Raw genomic sequence first — 10720 nt, forward strand, 5'->3', positions numbered from 1 at the left:
GACTGCCCATCCGCTCTGCCCGCCGCTACCCGCGCTCTCCGGCGCGCTCCCCCGCCACCGGCCGGACGCACACATCGCCGCCCCGGGCCCCGAGCTCGCCTGGCCGCTCGCGCAGCGCCTCGCGCACACTGCGGACTGCGGGCGTGCACCTGATCCGCGAGCAAGATGAGGCCAGCCCGGTGGAGATCAGCGCCTGAGCCCCCTCGGCACCCCCGGGGATGGAGGGCGCCCGGCAAAGAGGCCGGGCCCCGAGGGAAGGCAGGGGAGCGCGGCAGCCGCCGCGAGGGGCCAGGGGAGGTCCCCACAGGGAACGGTCTCGCGTGTGGGCGAGTGTGAGCATGCGCGGGAGGGGCAGGGAGGAGTGGCTCTGGCTGTGAACCTGGGTCGCGTTTGCACCTGTTTCACCGGCTGTGTTCTTAGTGGGTATGGGTTGTGCCCTCTTAGGACCATATAGATTATTAAATTTCTGGCCCAATATCCCAAGGGTCTTATGGAAACTAACATCAGTAACCTAACCCCCGTGACTATCCGGCGCCCTTCCTGGGGAGCTCTGTGCTTCCCCCCAACCTTGCTTCCCTCCGAATGAACGCCTGGTTCCCGGGACACTTTTTTGGCAAGCTCAGATTAGGAACAACTGTCCTAAACTAAGGAGAAATCGGATGCCGGTTTCTGGGTGTACAGAGGATTGCTCCAAGCATCCGGGGAATCGCTGTGAAAGCAGTGCCTCTGAGCACCCTTCTCTGGGCACCTGGTAGCTGGGAACCTACCAATTGGTGAGGCAGGAGTCAAGTACATTGCTTTGACCCTTGACCTGAACCCTAGCAAGGGCAAAGGATTCAAGCCCCTGCTCCGTGCCTGGCCTCCTCCCAAAGCCTCCCTCTGGGCATACCAAGCATTCTTTCTGCCTTTATTCCTATAGAGAAAGGGGTTCTCCCTCCCCTGTCCCAGAAAACTAGATCAAGCGAAGAACTTTTTAAAAACCCTCACACTTATGCCTTCTCCCTGGCTTCCTTACAAAACAAGCCTTTCAAACAATCATTGTCCCTGGGGAAGGTCTTTGGGCTTCCTTCAGCTGTAGGAGACGAAGATTCAAGTCTGCAGAGTAATGGTGGGGGAGGCGAGGAGGAGGAGGTTTACTGCTCCCCAGGATGGCAGGGAAACAAGATCCACCCCTTGGCCTCCAGCCTCCCACCTGCCCTGCTCCCAGGATGCTCAGATCCCAGGAGACAGGACAAGGGCAGACTCCCTAAGCACCCAAACAGAATATAGAGAGGTTGGGCCACAGTGTCATCAGGCCATGCCCATGTCACTGCCTCTTGAACAGTGTGCAAGAGAGACAATAATCTACTGTGTGAGGAGTGAGGGCAATTAAAACACTGAAAGAGAATGAGGACCTCTGGATTCTAGCCTCTCTCCCTGATGCCTGTCGGGGTCCTTTCATCCCTGGCCTCTCCCCAAGCTCCTGAGCTCCAGCCCTGACTCTCCACTATCTCACAGAGAAACTCCCTTGTTCCCGCACCACTCCACACTGGGGCAGGTTTTGTTCCAGCCCCAAGGACTACAAGATTTCTAATTGGCCCCTTCACCCTGACCTCCACAGCATGCCCCTCCCGGCTCCCTTCATGCCCCTATGCACTTGTCGAGGCTCACCTGAATAGGTGTGTTTTGGCAGCTTCCCTTGTTAGCCAGGACTGCTCCTCTAACTTTCCCAGGTGCCTCATCCAGAATGAGATCATGCCTGCAGGGGACAGTTGCTCAGGCAGGTGGGAGATGGAGGACTTGGGAGAAGGGGTGCAGGCTGGTCAGCCTCTAGACGCAGGGTTGAAGTGGGGGAGATGAGAGCATGCTGCAGCCCCTGCTCTGGTGCTGAATCCCTGATGGGCCAGCTCCCCAGACCAAGCCAAATCTGCCTTAAATTGGTGGGGGGGGTAAGTAAGGAAGTGGTTTAGGTTTTATTTTGTTTTGTTTTGTTCTTCGTCTTTGTATTACCAGCATCTAGCAGAGTGCCCAGCACATCGTGGATGCTCAATAAACTTTTAATGAAATGGAATGACAACTTTATTGCTCTTGAGCAAGGAGAACAAAACAAACAGCTTAAAAATACCAGTCTTTTGCCTTTTCCCTTTTCTTCTCATTTTCTATCATCACTCTTCAGACTCTTTGCAAATGCCAAATTGTCTGCTCCACAACCACCACTCACTCACTCATGTATTCATTCATTCATTCATTCCAGTGCCCTTTCATTTATTCAACAAACATTTTTCAATCTACCCTGTGCTACACGCTGGGGAAACAGTGTAACTACGCCATCACCCCTACCCAGAAGATAGTCCCATGGAGTAAGCAGATTAGTACAATACAGTATGAAAAATGCAATGGCAGAGATAGATACCGTGTCTTTTGAGACCATGGAAGAGCATCACCTAACTTAGATTAGGGGTATCAGCAAAGGTACCTTGGAAGAGAACAGGCCTGAGCTTAGTCTTAGATTAGTTAATCAGGTGAAAAATCAAGATGAAAAGACACATTCCAGGGAGAAGGGGCAGCATGTATAAAAGTTTGGAAGTTGAAGATGAGTCCAGACTACTTAGCACTCATTAAGTGTGGATTACCCAGAGACAAATGTTTACTTTAGCACTGTAATGGAAGACTAGATCTGGGCCAGTCACAGGGCAGGAGAGCTGAGCCTAAGACTCCTGGATTAAGCTGGTATATAGAAGGGGATCCTAAGCTTCCTTTTATTTTTAATATTTTTACATGTTTATTTATTTTTGAGAGAGCAGTGTGTGTGTGTGTGTGTGTGTGTGTGTGTGTGTGTGTGTGTGTATGTGTGTGTGCAGGGAAGGGACAAAATGAGATGGAGACACAGAATCAGAAACAGGCTCCAGACTCTGAGGTGTCATCCCAGAGCCTGATGAAGTCCTTGAACTCACGAGCCATGAGATCATGACCCAAGACAAAGCTGGATCCTTGACCAACTGAACCACCCAGGTGCCCCTCAATCTTCTAAAATAAAAATGCAAATCCTTTCTGGAGAAAAGCATCTCCTAAGATTTTCCGAGATTAAGACCAGCCAAAGATGAGTTGATCAGGAAAGGTCATTAATTGTAGAAGGAAATGAATCATCATGAATAGGAGTCAGCAGTCATAAGCAATAGATTTAGACCCTGAAACCCTTCAGATATTGAAATTATCAGGTATAGAATTTAAATAATTATGAAATGCTTGAAAAAATGAAAGACAAAATTACAGAAACGAACAAGCAACAAGAGACTGTCAAAAGCAACCAAAGTTGAATAGGAACAAAACGGAACTTTTATAAATAGAAATAGAATTTATTGAAATTAAAATGTAAATGAGAAAATTAAACAGCATGTTACATACAGCTGAAGAGAGTTAGTTTAACTGGAAGATGTTTCTGAAGAGATATTTCAGATTAAGGCACAGACCAACAAGGGGATGAAAAATATGAAAAAGAGAGTAAGGGATATGGGACACAGAATGAAAAGATCATACATATACTTCATCAAGAGCTCAAAGTAGAGAATAGAGAGATGGAAGCAAAACAATATTTAAGAGTAATGACTGAAGTTTTTGTAGAACTCATGGTAAGTGTAAATATGTAGATATAGGAAGGTTAACACAGAAGATATATAAAAAAGGTTTCCAGACCTCCATAAAATATACTAAAACCAGAGTATGCGGAAGACAAAAAGAAGATATTAAAAGCATCCAGAGAGAGCAAAATAGACCTTGTATGTTTAGACAATAACAATAATAGAAATAATTAGAAAGTGGAATAGGATCTTCAAAATCTTGGACACAATTAACAACCCAGAATACTGTACCTAGCCAAGCAATCTTCCAAATATGAGGGCAAAATAAAGATATTATCAGATGAACAAAAGCTGTAGTTTACCATCAACACTATAAGAACTCCTCAAATCTTTTGGGAAGAGGAAAAAGCAAGGTTTGAGATGCAAGAAAGGATCATGGGTAGAAAAGTAGGCAAATCTAAATAGTGCCTTATACAAAAACAGACACATGGACCAATGGAATAGAATAGAGAGCCCAGAACTGGACCCACAAGTGTATGCCAATTAATCTTTGACAAAACAGGAAAGAGTATCCAATGGAAAAAAGACAGCCTCTTCAACAGGTGGTGTTGGGAGAGCTGGACAGCAACATGTAGAAGAATGAAATTAGAGCACTTTCTTACACCATTCACAAAGATAAACTCAAAATGGATAAAGGGCCTGAATGTGAGACAGGAAACCATAAAAACCCTAGAGGAGAAAGCAGGAAATAGCCTCCTCAACCGCAATCACAGCAATTTCCTCATTGACACATCCCCAGAGGCAAGGGAATCAAGAACAAAAATGAACCTCATCAAGATAAAAAGCTTCTGCACTACAAAGGAAACAATCAAAAAAACTAATAGGCAACCTATTGAATGGGAAAAGATAGTGGCAAATGGCATATCAGATAAAGGGCTAGAATACAAAGTCTACAAGGAACTCACTAAACTCCATACCCGAAGAAAAAAAAATCCAGTGAAGAAATAGGCAGAAGACCTGAACAGACCACTTCTCCAAAGAGGACATCCAGATGGCCAACAGGCACATGAAATGATGCTCAGCGTCACTCATCATCAGGGAAATACAAATCAAAACCACACTGAGATACCACCTCACACCACTCAGAGTGGCTAAAATAAACAAATCAAGAGACTATAGATGCTGGCGAGGATGTGGAGAAACAGGCACCCTCCTACACAGAATGTGAAGCAGGCTCCAGGCACTGAGCTAGCTGTCAGCACAGAGCCCGATGCAGGGCTCGAACCCACGAACTGTGAGATCATGACCTAAGCTGAAGCTGGACTCTTAACTGACTGAGCCACCCAGGCACCCCTGGATTATATTTTTTTAATAATTCAGCTATCTGCCATTTAAATGAAATATACCGAAAACAAAAATTTGGAAAAGTTGAAAATAAAGTTATTAAAAAAGATATACCAGGCATATAGCAAGTGAAAGGAAGGTGGGAGTAACTATTAACGTAAGACAAATGGACTTTGGAACAAAAAGCTTAATTAGTAGGTTGACCTTACATCCTGTTTGTCTGTGACAGTTCTGGCCTACTTCCATTATCCTAGCAAAGACTAGGTATGCCGTTTGACTCCCCAAAAGTATCCCAATTAAATAGATGGCCTTTTTAATAATATTAGGACTTGAATTTGAATGCAAATCATTATTTCAGGAAATACCAGTGGAGTCATAAGGAAAAGACATCAGGAAAGACATCAGAGTCAGTAAAGGACATGTTACCAAACCAGTTAACACGGTGGGAAACTGGAGCTCAATTCTATGGGGAGCCCTGGGAGAACAGTTTGAAATCAGATTTTAGGTAAACTGATTTTAGGATAATCCCAACTGAAAGGCAAGGTAACTGGAGTATTGATCCCCCAAGTCCTCATCCATCGTTAGTTTAGGATAGAAAGCGTTCTTCTAGGGCCTTACCTCTTAGTGTTTCCAGCTTGCCCTGTATGTGTCCAAATATGGTTCCCAAATAGAGCTGCATATATTCACAGAAAGCAGCCTTGAGCGTAGAGGTAAATTCGAGGAGTTATAAATGGAGCTTCCTAGTATTTGCTGCAGAGGGTAACTAAATAATATTAAGCAACTTACTTTGCCAAGATTTTTTTAAATAAATTTTTTTAATGTTTTATTTATTTTTGATACAGAGAGAGACAGAGCATGAGAGAGGAAGGTGCAGAGAGAGAAGGACACAGAACCGGAAGCAGGCTCCAGGCTCTGAGCTAGCCGTCAGCACAGAGCCTGACGCAGGGCTCGAACCCATGAACGTGAGATCTGACCTGAGCCGAAGTCGGAGGCTTAACAGACTGAGCCACCCAGGCGCCCCTGCCAAGATTTTTTAATTGAATCATGTGTATCTAATTAATTAACCACAAGATATATGAAATATATATATATAATATACACACACATATATATACACCACATCTTTATCCATTCATCCATTGATAGATGGATTCAGTGATGAATGGATATGGAAACAGGTTGCTTCCGTATCTTGGCTGTTATGAGTAATACTGCAATGAACATGGGGCTGCAATTGAGATCTTGATTTCAATTCCTTTGGATATATACCCAGAAGTGGGATTGCTGGATCATAGGGTAGTTCTATTTTTAATTTCTTAAAGGACCTCCGTACTGTTTTCCACAGTGGCTGCGCCAGTTTGCATTCCCACCAGCAGTGCACTAGGGTTACCTTTTCTCCATACCTTCATCATCCCTTGTCTTTTTGATCATAGCCATTCTGAGGTGAGGTGATATGTTATTGTGGTTTTCATTTGCATTTCCCAGATAAACCACAGCTTAGGCATCCGCCTGCTAAAGGACATCTTGGTTGCTTCCAAGTTTTGACAATTATAAATAAAGCTGCTGTAAACATCTGTGTGCAGAGTTTTGTGTGAACATGAGTTTTCGACCCCTTTGGGTAAATGCCAAAGAGTGCAATTGCCAGAATGCAAGAATAACTTAAAAATACAAAATTAATAAATGTTAAACACCACATTAACAGATTAAAGGAGACAAACTATCTCAATAGATGCCTAAAATTTGTAGAATATTTTTTATTTTTTAATGCTTTTTATTTATTTTTGAGAGACAGAGACAGTATGAACAGGGGAGGGTCAGAGAGAGAGGGAGACACAGAATCTGAAGTAGGCTCCAGGCTCTGAGCTAGCTCTCAGCACAGAGCCCAACATGGGGCTTGAACCCACAAACTGTGAGATCATGACCTGAGCTGAAGCCGGACACTCAACTGACTGACAGCACCCAATTTAAAGCAAAGCTTACATCCTAGGACCCTCCCCAACACCACCCAGTCAAAGCCCAAATCCTATAATACGTTCTTTCTAACACCCTAGTGTTACTAAGTAACACTGAGTTAGTAAGTGTCTGTTACTGAGACACTACACAGTTCCCATGGTATGCGCACTCTTTAGTCACAAGGAGTGATAAATCCAATGTGTTTAATAACAAGTCTGCTCGTGGTGGTCTTTGGCTGGAAGGCATTGACAGGTTGAACACAAAGTACAGCAACTGATACCTTTTTCTTCTTGGACATGTGAGCAACAAATGTTGATGCTAAAAGCCTTTGAAATCTCCATTTGGCCCAACCTCCAATGTTTGGTCTAGGAGTGACCCATAGTCACAGGTATTGAAAACACCAAGAAACTATGTGGTTGAAAGTATTAGACATAATGTCCCCATGGATCTTGGGGATTACCCATGATGTTGGTGGGACCAGGAACTAGGGGCTAGAAGCTGTGCCAGTGACATGGCATCAGGTCACCTTGCTCGTTCACCTAAGAGGAGATCATTATTGTCTCCTCTCCTGACTCCATTTCCCTCCAGCCATTGGCATCTTGCAACGAAGATGAGAATTTGGAGATTGGGACTAAACAGACTTCAGTAGGGAGGGGGAAAATAAAAAGCAAAACAAGAAGACCCAAAAGGCAGGATCTCAACACCAAAAAGAGAACCTATGAGTAGCTGGGGCTGTCTGGGGGTGTGTTGGTCAGGGACAGGGTACGGCACTCCCAGACCATTCGAGAGACAATTAACACATCATTAGTATTTTCGTAGCATCTCCATATCCACTATTCATACACTTCACACAAACATTTTACAGATAAGGAAAGTGGGGCTCAGAGAAGTTATGTGACTTATTCAAGGTTTCTCTGCCAGTAAGAGGTGAAACCAGGATCTATGCTTAAGTGTAACTGACTTCAAATCCTACCTGAATTCATACCTTGTGCCCTACCAGCTTGCCCAGCAGAAGTCCTGGCTGCCTCTTCAGAGAACCCAAGAGCCAGAGGTGGAAAAAAATTTCCTCTGGGAGGGTTCTTCAGAAGGACACTTGACTCCTCTCCTCCTGCTTCCCTCTTACATGCAACTAAAGAATTACTCACAAAAACACAAAACTCTAAAACCAGGAGTGAAGGAAGATACTATATAACTGGTCACTGGCCCAGAACAGAGCTTCTTTGAAATAACTGGAGGCAGCTCCCATGGACTAATCTCACCCGAATGACTCACACAGTTGGCTCTTCCTTAAAGGGTGGAAATGAGACAATAGGGATGCTGCTAGGCCAGGTTGCTGGAAATGAGCAACGTGATCCTGGGGAGCCACCCAGACATATCTTACTGTTGGGAAGTCCCCATGGAGATCACTCCATGAATCTCTGAGTGCCCTGGATGCTTGGACTGAGTGAGGAGAGTCTTAATGTCCCACAGGAATAGCTCAGTTCTCAGCTCTTGGCTCTCCTGAGTCTGGGAATGTAGACTGGCTGAGCCGAAGGCCAACTCCGGGGATGAGGCACGTGACTTGAAGGGGAGGGGCGGTTGGGCTCTGCTCTGGGGGCACAGCCCGGGCACCTCTCCTCACTGTGAACATGCCCATTCTCAGTCAGCTGAAAATGGGGCTAGTCACAAATCTGAATCCCTTTGAGACTTGCCCTCTTCTCCCCTGTGGAAGACTTGTATCATCTTTATGGATTATAGAAATCTGAGGAAAATCAAGTTGGCAGCAAATCTTTCGTGGAGAACTTGGTTAGTCTCTCCAAGTTCCATCTATAAGCAGAAGAGACTAAAGAAGGCCTACTGATAGCAACATTCTTGGGGAGGAGGTAGTGGAGGGGGAGCAGATGGGCTTGGAGGATCCATACCTGGGAAAATCCCAAGTTGTGGTGCATGCAGGAAATCCATCTGTCCCATCACATCCTTCCTTGTCTGGTCCTTGGATGACTTAGTGTCCATGTGAATACCCCCTTTATCACTCCCGCCTCCCACACCCTTGATGCCATAACCTCCCTTCCACTCTGCCCGGCACACAGGTGCCCATGCTCGTTCCAAGGACATTGTCACTGCCCTTAGCTCCTCCACTTCTGAAATACCAGACTCTATTCTCTAACCCCAATTTCTATTCTTCCAGCTTTGCCACTACATTGCTTTCACTCTGTCTATTCTTCACCCGCTGGAAATGCCCAGTTTGTAGAGACTATGGTGTTCTTTTGTTCTGATTGTCTTTATCAGTCTTGGTCTGCATTTGAGGGGAAAGAGAAGGTGGAGTGAAGGAGGCCTAGGGCTGCAGCTGTGGCTGGCACCGAGGCCAGGCTGGGACCGGGGAGGAAGGGAGGGGGTCAGCTGCATTAGGGGCCCCACAGAGGAGCTGGCTGGGAACAATGGGGAACAAAGGCTGGACACTCTTCCGCTGAGCCTCAGCGCCTGGCCTTGGCCTTCCGGGAATGGCTCCAGGAAATGGCTGAGATTCCAGATTTGGCAGGAAGAGACCCGTAAACAGGAGTTGGGCTCTGAGAGGGGAGAGCAGCCTCTCTCCAAAGGTGGATTGGGAGGGGTGGGGAGGAGCAGCAGGATGAGCACAGACTTTTCAGGTTCAGAAGCCACAAGGCTTGCTTGCAAAAGACACAAGGTTTCAGGGATGGAAAGACACAGTAAAGTTCATTTACTCCAACCCCCCCTTCCAGGGCCTGAAAAAAATCCCTGCTGAGGATGCTCGAATAGTTTTGGTGATGGGGTGTGCATAAAAATAAATAAGTAACAATATTCACTAACCTTTACTGATCACTTAGAGCACATTAGGCACTGTACTAAGCATTTCATGTATTATCTTGTCTCATTCTTGCTCTAGCCCTCAAGGTGGGAACTATTTTTATTACTCCTATTTTTAAAAATTGTTTACTTATTTTGAGAGAGAGAAAAACAGCACAAGTTGGTGAGGGGCTGAGAAGGAGACAGAGAATCCCAAGCAGGCTCCTCCTACCTATTTAAAACATTTTTTTAGTTCATTTATTTTGAGAGAGACAGAGAGAGTGCGAGTCAGAGAGGGGCTGAGAGAGAGGGAGACAGAGAATCCCATGCAGGCTCTGCTCTGCCCGCACAGAGCCTAATGTGGGACTTGAACTCACAAAACCTCAAGATCATGACCTGAGCTGAAACCAAGAGGCAAACACTTAACCGGCTGAGCCACCCAGGTGCCATATCATTACTCCTACTTTACAGGTAAGGAAATGAGCTTGCAAGGATGAAGTGACTCTCTTGAGGTCTCAGAGAGCTTATTTCTTTTGTCTGTGAGCTGAACAGGAAAACACTGTGAGCATCTCCCAGATTGTCCCAGAGTTCCTGAAGCCTTCCCATCTTCTGCCCTACCCACCCGCCTGTCCTTGCGGAAACAGGCTGTGGCATGGCCATATGCTCCTGCTTCCCTCCCCTTAGCTGCCTCAGCCCACTTTTGTCTCCCCTCAGCCTCTTAGTGCCGTGCCCTGAGCCTCCACCTTGGGGCCTCCATTCCACTCTAGCAGGGAGCCACTCAGAACAGAGGGGTAAGAACTGCCAGGAAGGTTTAGACGGAGGCTGAGCATTAAAGGAGGAAGGCTCTGTGTGTGGAATTACGTCAGTGTGAGGATTGCCTTTAGGAAATCCCAGACCAGATTACAAGGTAAACTTTAGGGCTGAGGCTGGAGTCAGGGGTGATGGCTAAAGGGTCAAGGGCAGAGAGTTTCTCTCTGGTGGTCTCCTCCCAGTTCTCCAAGGCACCGAAGGCCAGGCAGGAAGCATGGGTTTCCTCAAAGCTGCTTCCCTCCTGGGGCAGAGTCTCGGTCACAAACAACCAC

At 46.0% G+C, this 10720-nt stretch overlaps 2 protein-coding genes across 9 annotated transcripts in view; one reads left to right on the forward strand and one right to left on the reverse strand.

Moving 5' to 3' along the window:
* HEPACAM (hepatic and glial cell adhesion molecule) overlaps positions 1 to 2050 on the forward strand; it is a 14510-nt gene extending 12460 nt beyond the window's left edge. For 6 of the 8 annotated variants that reach the window (XM_029915124.1, XM_029915126.1, XM_029915128.1 and 3 more), the window contains exon 8: positions 1 to 2050. In XM_029915124.1, coding sequence (XP_029770984.1) covers positions 1 to 197 — 197 coding nt within the window. In that variant the 3' untranslated portion in view covers positions 198 to 2050. The other 2 variants (XM_029915125.1, XM_029915130.1) reach the window with 1 other exon arrangement.
* Positions 1247 to 1463, reverse strand: HEPN1 (hepatocellular carcinoma, down-regulated 1). The gene is given in 1 exon segment (XM_029915657.1): positions 1247 to 1463. A coding segment is annotated over 1 exon segment (195 nt). The 5' UTR covers positions 1442 to 1463.
* Positions 2051 to 10720: the final 8670 nt, after the last annotated feature.

Source organism: Suricata suricatta, chromosome 11, assembly GCF_006229205.1.
Source record: "Suricata suricatta isolate VVHF042 chromosome 11, meerkat_22Aug2017_6uvM2_HiC, whole genome shotgun sequence".
NCBI lineage: Eukaryota > Metazoa > Chordata > Mammalia > Carnivora > Herpestidae > Suricata > Suricata suricatta.